Source organism: Cupressus sempervirens, chromosome 8, assembly GCF_028749045.1.
Source record: "Cupressus sempervirens isolate cs-2001-9-10 chromosome 8, ASM2874904v1, whole genome shotgun sequence".
NCBI classification, from domain to species: Eukaryota; Viridiplantae; Streptophyta; class Pinopsida; order Cupressales; family Cupressaceae; genus Cupressus; species Cupressus sempervirens.
The window spans coordinates 369,160,584-369,180,058 of NC_143125.1; the positions used below are offsets into that span (position 1 = coordinate 369,160,584).

A 19,475-nucleotide genomic window follows, 5' to 3' on the forward strand; every position below is an offset into this window, starting at 1 on the left:
CCTCCAAATTTTGGCAGAGCCTTTTCTCAGACTTGGGTACTCAATTAAATATAAGTTCAGCATATCATCTTGAAACAGATGGGCAAACAGAAAGAGTGAACCAAATATTGGAGGTTTTACTCCGGATGTATTGCACGGATCGGCAATACAAGTGGGAAGACTATTACCACTAGTGGAGTTTGCATACAATAATACTTACCAATCGTCAATTACGATGGCCTCTTTCGAGGCACTCTATGGCAGAAAGTGCAAGACACCTATCAGTTGGGATAGACTGGAAGACAAGGTGGTGCTTAGACCAGAAATGTTATCAGAAATCGATGCCAAGTGAACGCCTCAACACTTCACAGTCAGAGACAAGGTGTTATTAAGGGTTAAACCTCAAAAAAGTGCTGTAACTTTTGGTAAATCATCCACATTAGCTCCAAGATATGTTGGCCCTTTTGAAATCCTAGAAGTAATCAACCTGGTCACTCACAGAATTGCTCTACCTCTAGCTTTGTTCGGGATGCACAATGTTTTTCAAGTCTCTTATCTCAAAAAGTATGTCTCTAACTTTTCTCATATGATCGATTGGAACTGCTTGCAAATCCGAAATCCTGGGGTGGTCATGGTCGAACCCGTCAGGGTACTAGAGGTGTGTAGAATACGCCTGCATAAAAAAGAGGTTAATCAATGCAAGGTCCAGTGGGACCAATATTTCAAAGACAGTGCCATGTGGGAAGATTACAATGAGATCCATCAAAAATTCCACACCTTTGTAATGTATTCAATCAAATAGTTTAGTTGAACTATTACTGTTAAGATTCTTTTTTGCGTTGGTTTTTAGATCATCGAGGATGGTGACTCACAAGGGGAAGAGTATATCAAACCCCTTTTTATTTGACACTTTTATATTTATGCCTTTATAAATGGTTTTGTTTACAATGGTTTAGTTGTTGACATCAAGGTCAATTTGTCTGTTAGTGACTCAACATTTAATCAGTTGGTTACATTGCTACCGAGCTCTACAGTTGCTACCAAGCTTATCATTCATCCAACAATGTTAACCAAGTGTTTCAATTGCTACCGAGCTAAACAGTCAGTTTATAGTTCATGCCGAGCTACACAGTGTTTACCAAGCAGTTGAGACAATTTGCAGTATAGCCCTAGCATAACAATGTCTATCGCGCAATCCAGTAGAAGTGATGAAGACTCTAGCATTCACCGAGCTCTACAATGTCTACCAAGCTCGCGGTGCTGACAAAGTGCATCTAGTGTTGACTGAGTTATGCAGTGTCAACCGAGTGATTCAGTTGCTACTGAGTTTCTCAGTGATCACCAAGTCACACAGTGCTGACCGAGTTCGAGCTACTCGAAAGTGATCAGTATGGACCGAGCTTCAACTTCAACCGAGTGCCAGAGTTTGCCAAGCGTTGATAGTGTTTGCTGACTATCGAAACATCACCGAGTTTGTCTTCAGAACCCGAGTTACAGCAATTGGGTCGACTTTGTGAATTATGATGAAATTGGTATTGTAGCCGACTCCAGTAAGTAGTTATTTGGATTGATATATATGTAACTCTCATATCCAAGTATGTAATTGAGAAGGAATATGAAGTGTATGAGTGCGAATTAAAGAAGGCTACAAGCAGTATAAGGGGCAGCAGAGATTTGTCTATCACAGCCAGGTGATCATTGCAATACAAGGAATCCCATGCAGCAAATCAAAGTTGCAGATCAAAGATCAACCACTGATTCATCCTAACAGGTGCATCAGTCAAATCCTTTAACCGGGTGGACTTAACACTCTTTTGCTAAATCTCCTAACAAAGTGCATACTTTATTGTATGTTTGTAAACCCTTTAACAAGGTGGACCTCACAGTCCTTATTGCTCCTAACAAGGCGGATCACTAGAAGTGGTCAATTGTAAGCCTTAACAGGTTAACTTTATACTGCAGTACTAAAGCTTGTGGGTATCATCCCCACTCTAGTTTTACTTTCTAATTGGAAGGTTTCTGGGTCACCATATCTTGTGTCAAAGTGTTATGAATGTTTTATTGCTTTCATTGTTTCATGCATACAATTAGATCAAAATAATATATGAAGGATTAATTGGTGAAATAAGTTAAAGTATTATTGGTTCCTAATTCACCCCTCCCCTCTCAGTAACCTAGCCTACTTTATATTTCCAACAATAGTTGCCCAAAATGGTTTTGGTTACAATGGTATTGTTGCCCTAAATGGTTTTGCATACAGTGGTATTGTGATAATTTGTGCCCTAGGCAGTTTATGTAGACTAACCATGGTTTTGCAGACCAAACCCTAGATGGAATTCTGATTACGAAAGGTAAGGTATCTTTAACTCAAGACTTATAATTTGTAAAGCGATTATAACTAAGAATTGCTGATTACTTGCAAAGGTGTTCATAGTTATAATGACGATGTTGTGTTTATCTTATAATTTTAAATAACTTGATATCAAGGTCTAACCACCTAACTGGACTAGATGTAGGAAGAACGTGGCATAGACCCGAAGGGGGGGGGAGGTATCACCAGGAAAAGGGGATGTGGGATGATCAAGTTCAATCTTGGGAAATGGGAGGACCTGACAGTTTCACCAAGATGGCCAAGTAAACTTAACTTGCGAAAGTCACCATTTCAATTTATCCAATCAAGGACTTCTTATAATTCAATAAATTTCAATCAATTTGAGAACACTAAAACCCAAGTGTTGCCTACCCTATTTTAATCTTTGACAATCTTCCGTCAAGAGAATACTCTTACTTAGATTTATTTTTTATTATATTAGACAAGTCATAAATGAGGTGGAGACTAGAAGAAAACATATTACCACTCCTAAGTTACTTAGTCTTCTTCCTTGGTCACTTTAATTTTAATAAGACTAAGTTCCAATTCTAACACGGGTCACAACTTTACCACTCATCATTCTTCCTCATTTTAGACCAAAGTAACAAGAATCGGAATCGGATCGGAATCGGCAAGGCCGAATCAAATCGTGAATCGGCCATGAATCGGAATCGAATCGGCCATGAATCGGAAAATTTAAAAAACCCTTGAAATTTAGTGAGTAACTTATTTCATAAACCCTTTATCGCTGATTCGATTCACCGATTCACAAAAAATCGTTTGGCTTGAATCGAATCGCGTGAATCGCATGAATTGCCGTGATTCTTGGAACTATGTTTTAGACACACCCGAACATTGATTGCACATAGATATATATCGAAATGGAGACGATATTAATAATCACGTCAACCTAGCTTTAATCAAAACATTAGAACTTTGAAAAACCTTCTTGCGGGAGCATTTTTGCTACTCGATGAAGTGGCCAGAGATAGAGCCACGTGAATGATCGTATGGCTAAGGTTTTAGGGATTCCTTACCATGTGCGATGAGGAAGAGAAGGAATAGATAAGTCAGAAATCCCTTGAATCTATGGAGATGTCACCACCCTCTCATCGAAAGGAACCTAGAAACAATTACAACATTTTCTTGAATAGAACAGTGAGTAGACGCAAGGACAGAAGGAGTCTTCAGCTCTCGGTGGAAGTAAGAAAAAGCAGAGCTTACCAACTTCACTCTTGAACGAACATATGAATAATCAGGCAAGTGTCGTCAATCCTTAAGCAATGATTGTGAGATGCAAGAAAGTTTTAAAAACTTATGCCTGTTTCGACCTTGTATTGGTTAGCCTTCTTTACGTCCATTCAAGTTATAGAGTTTGGCTTCTCTGTTAATAGAAGATAAGAATTGAACTCATCAATTCATGTGTAGGAGTATGTCTGCTTGTAAATGAACTACTTTTGTGCAGCTTCCCTAAACTTTTAGCAATTCCTAATCTTCAAAATCTCAGAGATTCTCAAACATTAATAATTCTGTCTGGTAACCGCAATCCATACAATGCACAAAGATTATTATACTAGGATCTAACTGCTGCCTCTTGAACGATTAAGTCTTAGCAAATCATTAACAAAAAACAGATATATATATATATATATATATAAATATCAGCCTTTCGAATGAAAAACAAACTGTAAGTTGAATTAAGCAGAATGGAAATGAACTATCATTTTAAACATTCGAGAGTAATAATCATGTGGCAAACTGTAGAACCGCTTAATAAGTTGTAAGTAACATTTACCTACGTGAGAACAGGATCAATGCACTCGGGCCAAACTCGTATAGCTACTATTCTCATACCCACTTCTTACAAACTAAAATCTCTTGAGACTGAACTGTTAAAGTGAAACTAGATAAATCTCATGACTGAGAGTAAAACTTGAAAACTCGTGATGCACATTCTAAGGAACTTCTGTAATGAATGTCAATTACACATACCTCAAGAACAACATCCTCAAAACTTGAAAATTATCGGGAAGGTGAGACATTGACTCCATACTCATGAAATCCTTGGCCAAGGTGAAACCTATGGATGTCATAATAGAGCTATTAGATACATCCTTGACAGAGGTCACATTAAATAGGCCGGAGCTACAGACGATGACTGGTCATGATGTAAGTAACTCTACCACCAGATTCCCAGGATCTTGTATTGATCATCCACCATCCCTTGCAGATGGCCGGATCTGCTTGGATCTCGAGCAGCCTAGGAGGGATCACTATCGATCCATGGGTGGGTGGATAAACGCCCCATTGATGCCTTCTCCCTCACACAGAGATTCTAGCCAGAGACATGGTGCCTTGCTTTTGCCACTTCTATTCTGTCAGATCATCTCTTAAGCGTGTTTGATGAGTTCTCTATTCCGATTAGTTGTATGTTATTTACAGATTTGTACAGAAAGGAAGAATGTAAACAGTAAATGTATTTTATTTTATTCTATTTTAATTGAAATGACAAAGAATCTTTCCTGCTCATAAAGGTGAAATATTTATGTTAGGTTTGTTAAAATTGTTGTTCCAATTAAAAGATGGGAAGTTAGTTAGCTAGCTAGCAGTTAGTAAACCATATTTCTTTACAAAAAAGTTAACGTCATTGATCTTTCCTATGCAAACAGCAACAAGTGAACTTTAAAAAAATAGATTAGTTTGCAAACTTAAGAAACCTTTTGCTATTAACTTTTAGCATGTTACAAAACTCTTAATACAAAACTGGTGGAACATCACTTGAGGGAACAAATGACCAACTGTCGAACAAGCACACAAAAAATAAGTGAAATAAGTTAGTAACAATGAGCCAATGATGCAAACCAAATGAAATTGCAAAAAAGAAAAGAATACAAGGGCCATCAATATGTGAAACCCAAATCATGTTATGCTACCTAATCATAGAAACATATGTGCAGACACCCTTGGCAACTACAATCAAGCTCTAAGCTCTACCAGAATCCAGCAATTCAACAACTCAGTCAAAACAACCTCCACCCTTTAAATATGATCAATCCTCATTATATAGTGCATGGCAATAGTGTTACCACATGTAATAGAAGTTAGTCACTGAAATAAATATGCAGTTAGAAAGGTTACTTGGCCAGCAAGCTGGTCATATGAAAACAATCTAGCTATTCCTTGATAAATTCAAACTAGCATTCTTCTGACTGACACTCTATCAGAAATCTATCAAGCCATTCAAATGAAGCAATTTGATGAAATCATCAACACCCTAATTCTGAACTCAGCTGACCACTGTAATGTATATGAATAGTGAACAGGTTGTGTTAAGAATCAACAATGGATTTTTGACACAAAAGATATTGAGCGAGTAGAGATGCACAAGAACTGACCAATCAAACAACAACATGGATAGGAAAACAAAAGCCACCCAACTCCTCCTAGAGCACACAATCAAGCAAACATATGATAAACTATCACAAGGCAGGCACAAGATAAGCTTGCACATAGAAAGTTACAGATCTAGTTTTGAGTGATCAAGATTGTTCTTACCTAAGGATTCTTCTACATTCACACACACCAAATATCCAATCTTTCTGCCACTGCACCCTTACAACACCACATTACAAGAAATTATTTCATGTATTCCTCATTTTTCCTTGCTTGCCTAGATTTTACAAAAGATCCCTTGGGTGTTATGATGCTGGTATCTCATATTTCTTAAAAAGTCTTCACCGCTATTCTACTTCTTGCAAATTTGATGTTCACACAATTCTATAGCAATCATGTTGATCAAAAACATGAAAGCAAAGCAAAGAGTTACTGAAAAACTCTCTCCAGCTTTAGTTATTATTCTTTCAGCGTTCTGCATGAAATTAATGGCTTTGATACGTCTCTTAGCCTTCTAAATGTTTTCATTTTTTTTTTGTTTAGTTGTAATATTTCAACAATCTTTATCTACCAGGCTGCCACAGTCACCTCATGCCTATTAGCTTATCATTGTCCTTCCTAATTCTACTTAGTGCACCTGTCATCCGTATCTCGATCATGAATAGGTAATTCAACTATGTCTACAGATTGTATAATAATTCAATTGGTATGAATACGACTTTACAATCACTTGTAATATATTAATTTGTGTATGAAATCAAGATTAAATGTAAAAGTAGAAGATATGATCCATATAGCCAAATAGTTTGCAGCGCCACAAAAGTACCATATCAATTTATTTTAAGCTGCATGAACCATATATTACAAACAAAACTCTCATACAAACTGAAAACCAAACCTCTGTGCAAAGGCAAAATTCAGGACAACGACTTTCACCACATCTTCCACTGCACGGCATGTAGCCAGCACAGCAAACGTATCTGCAAAATGCAACAATGATATTACAACATTACTATCAAAATAAAACTTGCAAACTCTTGAGTTTACTGTTCTGTATAACACTGACAAAGAAAAAATAAACGTTATGAAAACTCAAAACTGTCATAAGAAAGAATTACCTTGACATGTCATTGTATAATGCTCGCTTCCGTAGTAAATAAGAGGCACAAGGACCACTACAACAAGAAAACACATAACATCATTAAAAGACAACAATGGTATAGGTTGATAAGATCATTTGCTAATAGCAAAACTGCAGTCATGGTAATTCTTATCCTTTCAAATAGGCATATTTCATCCTTATATAATATCAATCAATTAAAATTAAATTATTGATATACTAACACTGATACATTTATGTTCATACAACTCGTGTATTAAGGCTTGTCCTTATCCCCTAAGTTTAGAATATGTCCTAAGATCCAAATATTCAATATACAAAAAAAGATTTACAATTTAGCCAATATGCTCAAAAATACAATATCTTTGAGGTAGGGTTATAGCATAAAATATTTCTTGAAGCTCTCCAAGTGAGCTACAACCACAACAGCCAAACCTGCTATCCTATGCTATTTTTATTTTTTTACCACTCAATACATGTGATGTGTATTCCATGATCTGTCAAAATAACATGACTTCTATCATTAGAATCCTTCATTGATTCATTCATTCTATAGCAACATATCTTATAATATTCGGGTAAAGCCTTAGCCTACAATTCAAAAAAATGGTTGATCCATGTAACCTAATCCACAATGCACAAATTAGACCTAATTTGGCTCCTCACTGTACACAAGTCGGCTACTCCCTAATCCATATATACATCAGAATATTATGAGCTTTGGTGTGTAACATTCCACCCCCTTTGGCATCATTTGCTACAAAAACATGAATAGAAACCCTATAAGCTTAAAGTTCATGTCAGTGAGGACTTGGTAGTATGTGACAAGGGTTTGGCGACATTGGTTTTGGAGATCGTGAATCTGACAGATCTAGTCGCGAACAGGAGAAGCATTTACCTTGGATACCCCCGTGCTTCAAAAATAGTGCATAGGCAGAGGCTTTGAGGAGTAATGGCAATTTGTCCAAGAAATGGTGAAGCCCAAGCCGCAACCAATGGGGAGAATTGAGGATTTTGTCTAGTGCAAAAGGTGGCTTTAAGGCATTGGGAAAGAAAGTTTGGCAGCCAACAAAGGAGGGACAGATGCAGCCTACCACAAGGGAGATTCCAACAATGAATGATGATAGTGTTTTGGATATCCATATTGAAGTAAAGGCATGAAAAGCTTTGGTTCAAACTTTAAGGGGCACGGCTTTTTTCATGAAGTGGGGCAGAGGTTGGTCAGCTTTCCAAAAGGTTAGGAAGTGGGTGGATGAAGAATGGGGTTCTCACATATCTCTCAAAACCCTAACTAATGGCTTTTTCCTAGTAAGCATGGGCTTTGCCCAGGAAAAGGATTGTATTTTATACAACAGACCCTTCATGATGAATGGGTTTGGTTTCTTCATTAAGGATTGGATTCCAAATTTCAATCTGAAGCAATCATTGATTAAGGAAGTCACTATTTGGATTTGTCTTTACAATCTTTTGCATGAGTATTGTAATGAAGAGACCTTTCAAGCAATTGAAGATAAGTTGGGTAAGTTCATTAAGTCAGATGAGGCAATTGCAAAGGAGGATTTCAGCATGTACGCCTTGCATCTTGTGGAAACCCCACCCCTTGCTACCAAAGGCAATTGAGATTCGAACTCTGGAAGGTATGTGGTGGCAACAGTTGGAGGTTGATGAGATCATTGAGAAATGCAAGATTTCTAAAGAATGGGGTCGTGTGGACTCAGAGTGTACGGTGTTGCAGAAGGGGAAGGGCAAGGATGCCAATGTTCTAGAGGAAAAATTAGCCAAGATCCCAGACAATGGAGATCCAACGGTTTTGGTTGTGCACCCTCCTCTTGTTGATGGGGTCCTACCTTTCGATGTTGTAATCTCTCTGGGGGCTCACTAGGTCTCTCCAATAAGATGATTTGATGATTTGGTGGGCTCTGGGTTGGGTAGCCATTTCAGGGAGCCAAGGGTGCCCACTGGTAACGACCTTGGCTCAGCTTCCCTTTCGGATCCTATGGATGAGCCAAATTTCCCCTCCACTCATCTAGGATATAAGGTGTTAGTGGCTTCTGTGATAGTTCAAGCAAGGAGAGCCTCTCCAAAGAATAGCAGATTCGGTTGAAGGAAGACTAACTCTTCCTATTGGGATCTGTCAAAGGGTGTTGAGGTTGAACCCAGCCGAGCTTCGATTTAAGAAGCAACCCCCTATAAGGACATTCATATGTCCCCCATTCATGCAGTGCCACCATCAAGTAGGGTGGAGGCTTCGGAAGAGGACATTGGAAATGGCGCGGATTTGTTTGGAATTTCTAAGGAAGTAGGTATTGTAGATTTTGTTCAACCAAGCAATCAGAGGCCAAATTGACTAAGGCCAACCTTGGGAGCCAACGATCTCGAGGTAGGTGCTCGATTCAGCAATTGTTTGAAAAGATGCTGACAATATGAAGGGGCAGACCAAGCTTTGATCCGAGAGAGACATTCTCTCTTGGGCAGACATGAAGTTTCAGAGGCTATGATGCCCCTAACAAGAGGCGTCTAATCAAACGAGGTTTTGATCTAGCAAAAGTTGATGTGATATGTGTTCAAGAGACGAAGATGGATGTAGAAAATGCAATTAAAGTGTCTACTATTCGTCAGCAATGGTCTGGTTTCTTTGTGGATGTTGCTAGAATGTTTGGAGCATTGGCAATCTTGTGGAATTCGAAGACAATCAACCTTGGGCCAATATCAAAAAACAACGTATTGAAGAATAGTTAAATTTAGTTCTTTCATTGTAAATTTTTCTGGTTTTTTGTTGAAGTGTATGGATCTGTTAAAACAGATCAAAAGAAACTAGTCTAAGAAGAGTTTTCTCAAGCTTTGGATGGATTGTTCAACAAGTGATAATTGTGGCGGGGGATTTCAATGTGACTCTATCACCAACAGAGGGGGGATTAGCATATTAAACAGAGTGCAACAAGACTTGCAAGAGTTTGTGTCTTCAAATGGGTTGTGGGAGGTAGTAGCTAAAGGCAAATCTTTCACCTGGACTAACAAGAGAGTTGGTTTCTCAATATATCGGAAAAAATAGACCAATTTTCTTGGCAACGAATTGGAACCCGATGCCCGTACACTTTGAAGCGAGTATTTTGGTCTCAAGATCTAATCATTTTCTTGTTTCTATTGTTCAAAAGGATGGTGTTCCTGCTAGTGCCCTTTCAAATTCAAACAAATGTGGTTATGGGAACAAGGTTTCATGGAGTTGGTTTCAAGATGGTGGTTGTCCGCTCCAAAGGAGGAAGGAAATTTGGCTTTTCAATTCTTCATAAAGTTGAAATTCATTAAGCAGAACATAAGTTTGGGACAGAGTCCATTTTCGCAACATTTCGCTGAAAAACAATCTTTGGACAATGACTTAGAGCCTTTGAACAACAAAATTTTGGCTGAAGGGATGGATGAAGTAGAATTTGTAATGGAAAAAGACTAGTTAAGTCGACATGGTAAAATACTGCAAAGGGAAGAGATCTACTAGAAGCAATAATCTCAAGAGAATTGGCTTAGAGTTGGGGATCGCAACACAAAGTCTTTTCACAACTCTGTTAAAGCTAGGAGAAGCACTAACAAGATTTTGTCCATTTCTCTCGAGGATGGACCGGGAAGACACATAGATCATTAATTAGAAGGCAGTTGGTCTTTTTGCGAGACTGTGAACAACTAATTCTATCGATCGGAGTAGAGCACAAGAGAAGATTTTGAATGTCATTCCTAGCCTAGTTTCTCTAGATGACAATCGGATCAAAGCTGCTATTTTTGGCCTAGGCAGAGACGAGGCCCCTAGGCCCCTAGGTCGGATGGCTTTCAAGCATTCTTTTACCAGGAATTATTGCGTTGAAGTTAGAGGTTCTTGGAGTGGTAGAGGAATCCAAGAAACACGAATTCATATTAAACTTTAGTGGCCCTCATTCAAAAGAAGGAGCCTTCATCCTTTGACGATTTCTATCTGATATCATTGTGCAATGTGCTTTACAAAATCATTTTGAAGGTGGCAGTGAATAAATTGACGCTCATTCTTAATAAACTGATATCCACTAAACAAAGTGGTTTCACACCTAATCGGAATATTGTAGATGGCATAATTGTGGTACATGAGGCGGTTTATTTAGCAAGGGCCAACAAACAAAGGAATATGATGTTGAAATCGGATATATGTAAAGAATATGATAGAGTGGATAGAGGTTTCCTAGTACAAGCTATGAAAAGATTTGGTTTTGGGGAAGGGTGGATAGGTGGCATGATCTCAAACTACCCTGCGTTTGCTCTTCTCAAAGGCAATCCCCAAGGCTCTTTTGAAACCTCTTGTGGCATTCAACAAGGGGACCCAATATCGCCATTTTTATTTTTCCTACTGGCTGAAGTATTGGGCACATCCATTTCTAGGAATAGGGAAAACGGTCAATGGAAAGGTATTGAGGCCATAACCCACTCTTAGTTTGCAAACAATGCATGTTTCTTCAAAGTGGCTTCAGTGGTTGAAGCACAGACTATGAAAAAAGTGTTGGATTCCTAATAGTTTGGCATCAGTGTAAAGTGTGAACTAGAACAAGTTAGAGAGGATCTTTAAAACAAAAATTAGGTCACAATAAGCCATAGAAGGGGTCTTCAGTGTTCGCATTGGCAGGTTGATTGGCATGTTGCTAGGAACTTTGTTGTTTGAAGGTGTTGGAAGGGTTGAGGATTGGAAAGAATTAGTTGATGGATGCTGCTTTCGTTTGGAGGGTTGGAAGAGCAAGTGGCTCACTTTGGCTGGTTGTTTGTTCATGTTGAAGACAGACATTTCAGTAATACCAATCTTTACAACGTCATGCTTCGGGATTCCTAGGAAGGTGATTGGAGCAGTTCAACAAAGGATGTATAAATTCCTATTGAAAGGATATCAAGAGCAAGACAAATTTCCCCTTATGGCTTGGGATAGGATCTTCCAACCTAAAGGTGGGGGTGGTACAAGGTTGAGGGGTTGGAAGCTCCTTAAGACAACACTAGGAGCCAAATTGGTGCGATAAATGTACACACAAACTGATCAGTGATTGGTGAAGGTGATAAGAGCAAAGTATCTAGATAGCATGGAGGATGAGAGGATTTTGATTATTGTCAATCCTCCAAGGGGCTTAGCCTTGTTGGATTTCTTGATCAGTTGCAGGGTGGAGTTTAATCACGAACCATGTCACTTGGCAAGTTGGGAATGGATAGCGGGCCAATTTTTGGAGTGATTCATGGGATGGTCTTCCTATTCTGGAGGATGATGGAATATCTCAGAATATTATCAGCTCAACCAAAAGGATTTGGGGGGAAAAGGTGGGAGATTTCCTGGACCAAGTGTCCTTTGGGCTAAGTAGAGTGTTGAAATGGAGGGATCCAGTGATATTGGATCTTAATCCAAAAATCAAATTGTGCTAAAGGTGATTTTGGATAAAAGGGTGGTCATTGGTTCCACAGAGTAGGATGTTTTGAAATGGTGTGCCTCGAAGAGTGGGAATTATTCAATCAAGATCGGTTATTCACTATTGGTGAATGTTCACAAGAAAATTGAATGGGAAAGAAACTTGTGTTGGCATGGAGCATGCCTCCCTAAGGTAGGCACTTTTACGTTGTCGTCATATAGTGGTTGAATTCTCATAGGGGATAGGTTGATGAGACTTGGTTTTGCTAGCCCATTCAAGTGTGTTTTGTGTGGCAAGGTGGATGAGACTCTCGATCACCTCTTTTTGGAGTGCGACTTTGCTCAAAAGGCATAACATTTTATCTTGCAAAAGTTGAATTGCCAGGGTCCTATGTTAAATAGGTTTAAGGACTGGTTGGAATATTGGTTCATTCTGAATCAATCCTCCACTTTTGAAACAATTTGGGACATTGCTCCTATCACATTGTGAGAACTCTAGAAAGAATGGAACAAGCATGTGTTTCATGCCAGGGCAGAAGAGTTACCTCAAATTTTAGTAAGATTGGAACAGGGTGTCTTAGAACTGATCTTGAATGCTACCTCAAGGATTAATCTTAGTAAGGTCCCTTTCAGCCAACGGGACATTATGGTTCAGTGTAATTGGCCCTTAGAGAAATTTAGGCCCATTAATGGGCCTTAGAAGTGGTTGGGAAGGATAAATGGTGCCCTCCCAATCTAGGTTGGGTTAAAATCAACTTTGACGGTGCCTCCAACGAAAATCTTGGCCCGTTGGGAGTTGGCATAGTGGCAAGAAATGAAGACAATAATATAGTGGCAATTAGGGCTAAGCGAGTAGCAGATGGTACAAACAAACAAGCAAAGTATTTAGCAACAGTAGAAGCAACTTCAATGGGAATCAAGTTGGGCATCTGGAAAGAGATTCAATACCGTGTTTAATAAGATTATCAAAGGAGAATTGGATGCATGGTATTTGAATAAATACATGAGGCATATTCATAACTTTGTTGGATAAAGTGGAAGAATTGTGAGTCACCTATGTGCCCAGGGAAGTTAATGCCATGGCGGACAAGTTGTCTAATGTGGGAGCAACAGGATCATTAAATGACAATTTTAAGCTATTTGAAGACTTTAGGTCTTTAGAGCCCACGGCATTAGATTTGAATAGTAAGAGATTGATGGGGCACGGTCACATGCCACATGAAGTAATGCAGGGTTATCAAAATGAAGCAGAGTGTTTTAATAGAGGCAGGCGGTTTGTACTAATGGAATGGTGATGGCATGTGTGAACTTTCCACAACAATTTGAGTAATGGTAGTGCATCATTGATAATCGATCCTTTCTGGATTCTTTGATGGTGGCTTTAATTGGGGTCCCTCCTTTCATTCTAGTGAAGTTCTATAGATAGTTGCTCCTGTGCTAAGAAAGGTGGGGTGAGGACTGTTAGTGGCAATGGAAGCCAACTTCTTGTTGCAAACTCTTGGCCAAATTTCGACATTCAAGGGGTCAATCTCTGTCAAAAGGCTCTGCAATGTCATCAAGGTGGACGGGGAGGATTCCTGGAAAGTCGTGTTTATGATCTTTGGGGCGGAATATTAGGAGAAAGATTTGTGCCCATGCTTGAACTTGGATATTTCCTCCCTTTTTTGGCATTGGCATTGATGGTTGGTTCTTGGAAGGAGGAAGTACTGCAGATGGTTAGGGCTTGTTTGACACAAGCGAGTTGTTGGCCTGGATGACACTGTGAATAGGGCAGAAGATGGTGTTGGTCTACACATGGGGCAAGGCCAGTGGCATTTAATTGGTGCAGGAAGTGGTGAATAACAGCCTTTGGTGGTTTGGTCTTCTGCTAAACCAAATTTACCAAAAGCACAGGAGGGGGGGTGAATACTTCTAGAGGTTCTACATTTTCAAAAGTGTGTGGGTGGCTTGGGTGGTGGCCAATGGGCAAAGGTGGAAGGGATCTCCAATCAAATCGTTCGTACCAATTAGTGAGGATCAGTGGTTGTTGGTTCAACATCAGTTACCCATGGCTCCTCGAGGAGGGCTATTGAGAAGGGAAGTGGGGATGCAGTGGCTGGCTCGAGTTGTGAGGATGCTTTTCCCCACTTCACCTACGAGGAGGCTACAAGGTGGTATAGTTGATTTGGGTGAGTGATTTTTCATTTGTTCAAGTCCCCAATGTGGGTTGTGCCTCTAGTTTTTTGGCTCACTGTAATGTTTGAATCATGGTCTAGTTGGGTAATGTTGGTTGCTGTCTGTTTGGTGGGGGGCCTTTTTTGGCCACATGGTGACAATCTCAATATATATAAACTTTCCAGTTTCATCAATATTAAGCTATTATTATCAATCAAAAAAAAACCTATAAACTTGAGTAAGCTTCATGCATTATTTAATCATTCAATTAAAAACTCGATATGTGATTGTATATTTATGATTCAGCACTTCCACTATGCTACTTTGGTTCTACACGTGTTTCTATTTGGTGCTTTGACAATGTGTATAGTTCTATTAAAAATTGTTCTTTCTCTAATTCTATGTATAGTCATTGCTCTAATGTTGATCCATAATATGCCTCTTGATTATCTGTCATGGCACCATGAATGTTGACACATTACAGCCTTTGACAATTTCAGTTCTCGTTTTTTCCTTTTTATTTTATCTTCAATTCCTAGTAACCATACTCTCATATTCTTCCTAGTGTTTTTCTATATTAAAATATTCTAATGTTTCTTTAATAGTCATCTTAGTTAGTCTTCAATTTATTAGGTAGTTTCTATTTTTGTCTTTGGTTCACAATTAGTTCATAAGATAAACATTGTATTTGTAAATCTATATAAGAAGCTTTCATCTCCTCAATTTAATACAACATCAATTTACCATAACATTCTACAAACTCCTTTACATGCCCATCTTCATATCCTTTAATACTTTCTATGTTCTTTATTAGATTAATGCTTATTGTCTTCTTATAATCCTTCTTTGCTCTCTTCATTATTAGAATATTGTAATACTTCTTTAATGTTCATCTTAGTTAGTCTTTACTTTTAGTTTATTGGTTAATTTCTATTTTCATCTTTAGTTCACAATTGTTTCTTTTAATAACACTATCTTTGTAAATCTATATAAGGAGTTTTCATCTCCTCTATTTAAGAAAACATCGATTATCAGAGCATATTATCAAAGTGGGCCAATGGGATTTTATAAAATTTGGCGAAAAACTCAAAGCCTATTCTGGTCTAGATTTTTTTCAACAAATTTGTTTTTCGATTTTTTTAAATAAAATTGTTGGAGGTATTTTAAGATAATTTTGTGGTTCGTCTTCTAAGATTTTTGCTGAAAATTGCAAGACTAGTTGAGGATTTTAATTACATGATTTCCTAGTTTGAGCAAAAGTCTTAGATTTTTAAGGGTTACATGTACTTGCATGTTTGTTCCATGTACTTGCATGTTCCTTGGATATGTTGTTTATCACACAAAGTCTCGTGTTTGGACACATGAAGGTTGCTCAAATGGGTTTTCATAATTTTTTCCCTTTAAGAAATATTCTAATGGGTTTTTGTAATTTTTCCTTAAAAAAGTTTGGTGGGTTTTAACAATTTTGTGAGTTCGAGATTCGAGTTTGAAATTCGTGCAAAATTATTTGGATTTGTTTTGGGTTCGTCCGTACAAAAACATATGTTTTTCCCAAAAATATGTGTTTGTGTGTATATATATGCAACAACAAATAAGTCCATACACCACTCTGCTAATAGTAAAGAAACATAGCAAAATACACCACCATATTTATGTTTCAGTTCAATTGGATATTAATTGCATCATTTAGCCATACATACAACACGATACACTTGCTTGGTCACATGCATGGGGCATATTTCTATATCAAGGGGACAGTTTGAGAATGAAAGGAATCATAAAAAGATAAGTGCAGTTATCTGAATTTTTATTTTGTATTCGTTGGAGGAATTCTAACTAGGCTAGATCAAAAGTTGAGATTCTAATTTTTGGCTCTAGATTCAAAGATATCATTGTTTTTTTAAAGAAATTCCTCTATAATTGTCAATTTAGATTTCACCTATTGCCAATTTGGATTTCCTCTATAAGGAAGTTTTCATTTTCATTTTCATTCACAAATGCATAAATGACATATAAACTATCATTTTTGGCCTTTTCTATGGTCGCTTTTAAAGTTGGGAGGATTGAATAGACCAAATCCAGCAAAACAAAAACACTTTTAAAAAGTTAAAAATATTTTTTGAGACCAAATTTGCCCTGGGTTCGGCCGTTGGGCAGCAAATTCTACAAAATTCGCTCCAAATTCTGCCCAGATTCCTCTAACAAAATTTGCAGTGAATCTGTGGCCGTATAGGTGAATTTGGGGAGAATTTGACAAGAACCAGACTTCATACAGAATTGAACCAAACTTTGAGGGTTGCTGGAGAGTATTTGGTAACTTAGTTTATAATTTTTCCCTCAAAAATTATGGGTTTGCTTCACAAAGGCTCTCTGGTTTCTAGAAAGGTTTTACCATTTTTTCTTATAAATGATATTTTGTATGCTCATGTCTCGGATTTTGTGATAGCTATCTATTTGGTATTTTTTATTTTATCCTCAAAAATTGTTCGTAGATTTTGTAATTCAACATCAAATTATAGGGAGGGACAAGTATGTTATCCAACATTAGGTTGGGCATTTTGGGATGATTTCTAGTCAGAAATTTTGCAGATTCTAGGATGGTTAGTGGCACAGTCATCTCGGTGGCAGGCTCTTGTCTCTTGTTGTAGAGCATTGTGAAGAGAGGGGCACCCTTCTCTATTTTCTCTGGATGGATTTTGGCTACTATTGATCATTGACATTCTACAGATCTAGGGAGGGTCTTAGTAACAGCAAAATGTTCTGAAGAATTTATGACCGTAAGACGTGTATAGTCTTTTGCAAGGTAGTTAGAAGATGACCATAAAGGGAGAGTATTAGAATATTATAATGTTTCTATAATCGTCATCCTAGTTAGTCTTTAGGTGTTAGGTAGATTTTTATTTTGTCTTTAGGTGACAATTGTTTCTTTTAGAAACATAGTCTTTGCAAATCTATATAAGGAGCAATCATCTCTTTTGTTTGATACAACATTAATTGACCATAACATTCATTTATATATTTGTCTTCTTTAGATTTCTCTTTGTTCTCCTTTTCTAGTTCTTCCTTGCTCACTTTTAATCTTATCTAATTTCTTCATTGTATTCTTCAAATTTCTCCTCATGCTCCATTTGAAATTCTCCTCCTGCTCATTCTTGACAAATAACAGCCTTTAGTTTTAACTTCGTTTTCATGTTTGTACAAACCTTTCTTGTGAATCAATATTAGAAGTTTGTAAAGTCTCTAACAACAAATATCTAAAACTACATATAGATATAAACCATCCATAAGAATAGCATACATATATCGATGATAAAAAATTGTATCTAATGAGATTATAATGTTCAAGTCATACTTATCAAGAGACCAATACTCTCACCCTTGGTACCTATCTAATGTATTGGAATGTGCTTGTCTCAAAGACATAATATATAGGGATGTAACCTATCTAATGTACTGGAATGTGCATGTCTCAAAGACATAATATATGGGGATGTAACCAAACATAGATGAAGTTTCTCGCTTTTCTATATGTCTCCTAGAAGCATAGATTTGAAAAAATCCTATTGAGGCTTTTCAAATAAATTGTATAAATTACACTTGGTTATCCAAGAGTACTGATATATAGTTAACAAATGCCAAAAGAACTAAAGAAATACTACAATTGAATTGAAATTTATTATTTTTTGGATAAGAATTTGCAACTTCTTGGCAGAAGATAATTTTGTCATCAATCCCAAAGAAGTAATAGCATGAAGAGAAACAATGATAAGGTTTAAGATGTGACTGTGCCATCAAGTGATTGAAACTCCACAAAACTCAGAAAATCTAATTTTGATGTTGCTTGTATGTATCTAGATTTGGTTATATATGGACTTTTTACCATACACAATCAAATCCAGAAACATACAAGCAACATCTATATGGATTGTTGAAATCTGCTATCATTAACTTAAATTTGATTCAAACTTGTCAACTTAACAACCAATGGGTAAAGCTAAGTAAACTACAAAATCACTTAAATCTGTTAACTCGTGAAAACTCAGTTCGGGCAAACTAAATGGAAAAGTTTCTTATCAATTAATTGAAAAAAATATCACCTTGAGGACCCACATACCATGTCTTAAAATTACTACCAACTTGATGTGATTATAGTTTAAAATAACTTTTATCTCAAGAAGATGATTATCAAATATCATAACAATTAGTCTTCACTTTCATTGAAATTTACATCAATCATTGACAAAGTCGATTGCTTTTATTTTGAAGCATTTTAGTATTTTACATTCTTAAAAGTTGCATATCCATTGTACTATTTTTTTCTAAATTTAAATTATACAAGTGTTTTCCATTTTCAAAGTCGCCATGTACATATTTACAATTTTTTTTTAAATGGATTAGATCATGTCCTTGTCTCTTGTACCTATACCAATGCCTATCACCCAATATAACTTTGGTTCAAACCCCTGATCCTTCTTAGCATGTACTTGTGTTTCCTTCATAAACATTGCTTGAGCCACAAACCACTTAACCATGTCAATGCTGAGAAAGTTATATTTGATATCTAGGGTATAAAATATGTATACGTAATAGTGCATATCCTTGTCCCTCGTACCAATATCAATCCCTGTCTCCCAATATAACTTTGGTTCAAACACATGATCCTTCTCAGTACATACTTGTGTTTCCTTCATACACATTGCTTGAGATGCCAACCACTTAACCATGTCAATGCTGACAAAGCTATATTTACTGCCTAGGGTATCAGATATGTATACGAGAAATTCTCAAGACCCCCTAATATATTTGTGGCTAAGTACAAAAATATAAAATTAGGCCTATATTCAAATATTTATGTTGTTCATTTAAGCATTAGATTGAAAATATTTGTTTATATATTTTTTCAATATAGAATTTATTTAGTTTTAATATTTTTGTATTTAGTGATGCATGTATAGTGTATGATGAACAATCAATTTTATTATATGCTTTGTTGAAGTTTAAATGTCTATGTAATATACAAAATTGAACAATTATCTTTGTCTTCTAATTTTTGCAATATT

At 37.0% G+C, this 19,475-nt stretch overlaps 1 protein-coding gene across 4 annotated transcripts in view; it reads right to left on the reverse strand.

Annotated features, from left to right (window-relative positions):
* Window positions 1-19,475, reverse strand: part of LOC149542852 (uncharacterized) — a 54,005-nt gene that overhangs the window by 15,966 nt on the left and 18,564 nt on the right. For all 4 annotated transcript variants that reach the window (XM_089797747.1, XM_089797746.1, XM_089797748.1 and 1 more), the window contains exons 4-5: window positions 6,862-6,918; window positions 6,642-6,723 (exon numbers count right to left, since the gene is read on the reverse strand). In XM_089797747.1, the coding sequence (XP_089653873.1) occupies window positions 6,642-6,723; window positions 6,862-6,918 (139 nt within the window). The remainder of the gene's footprint in view (window positions 1-6,641; window positions 6,724-6,861; window positions 6,919-19,475) is intronic.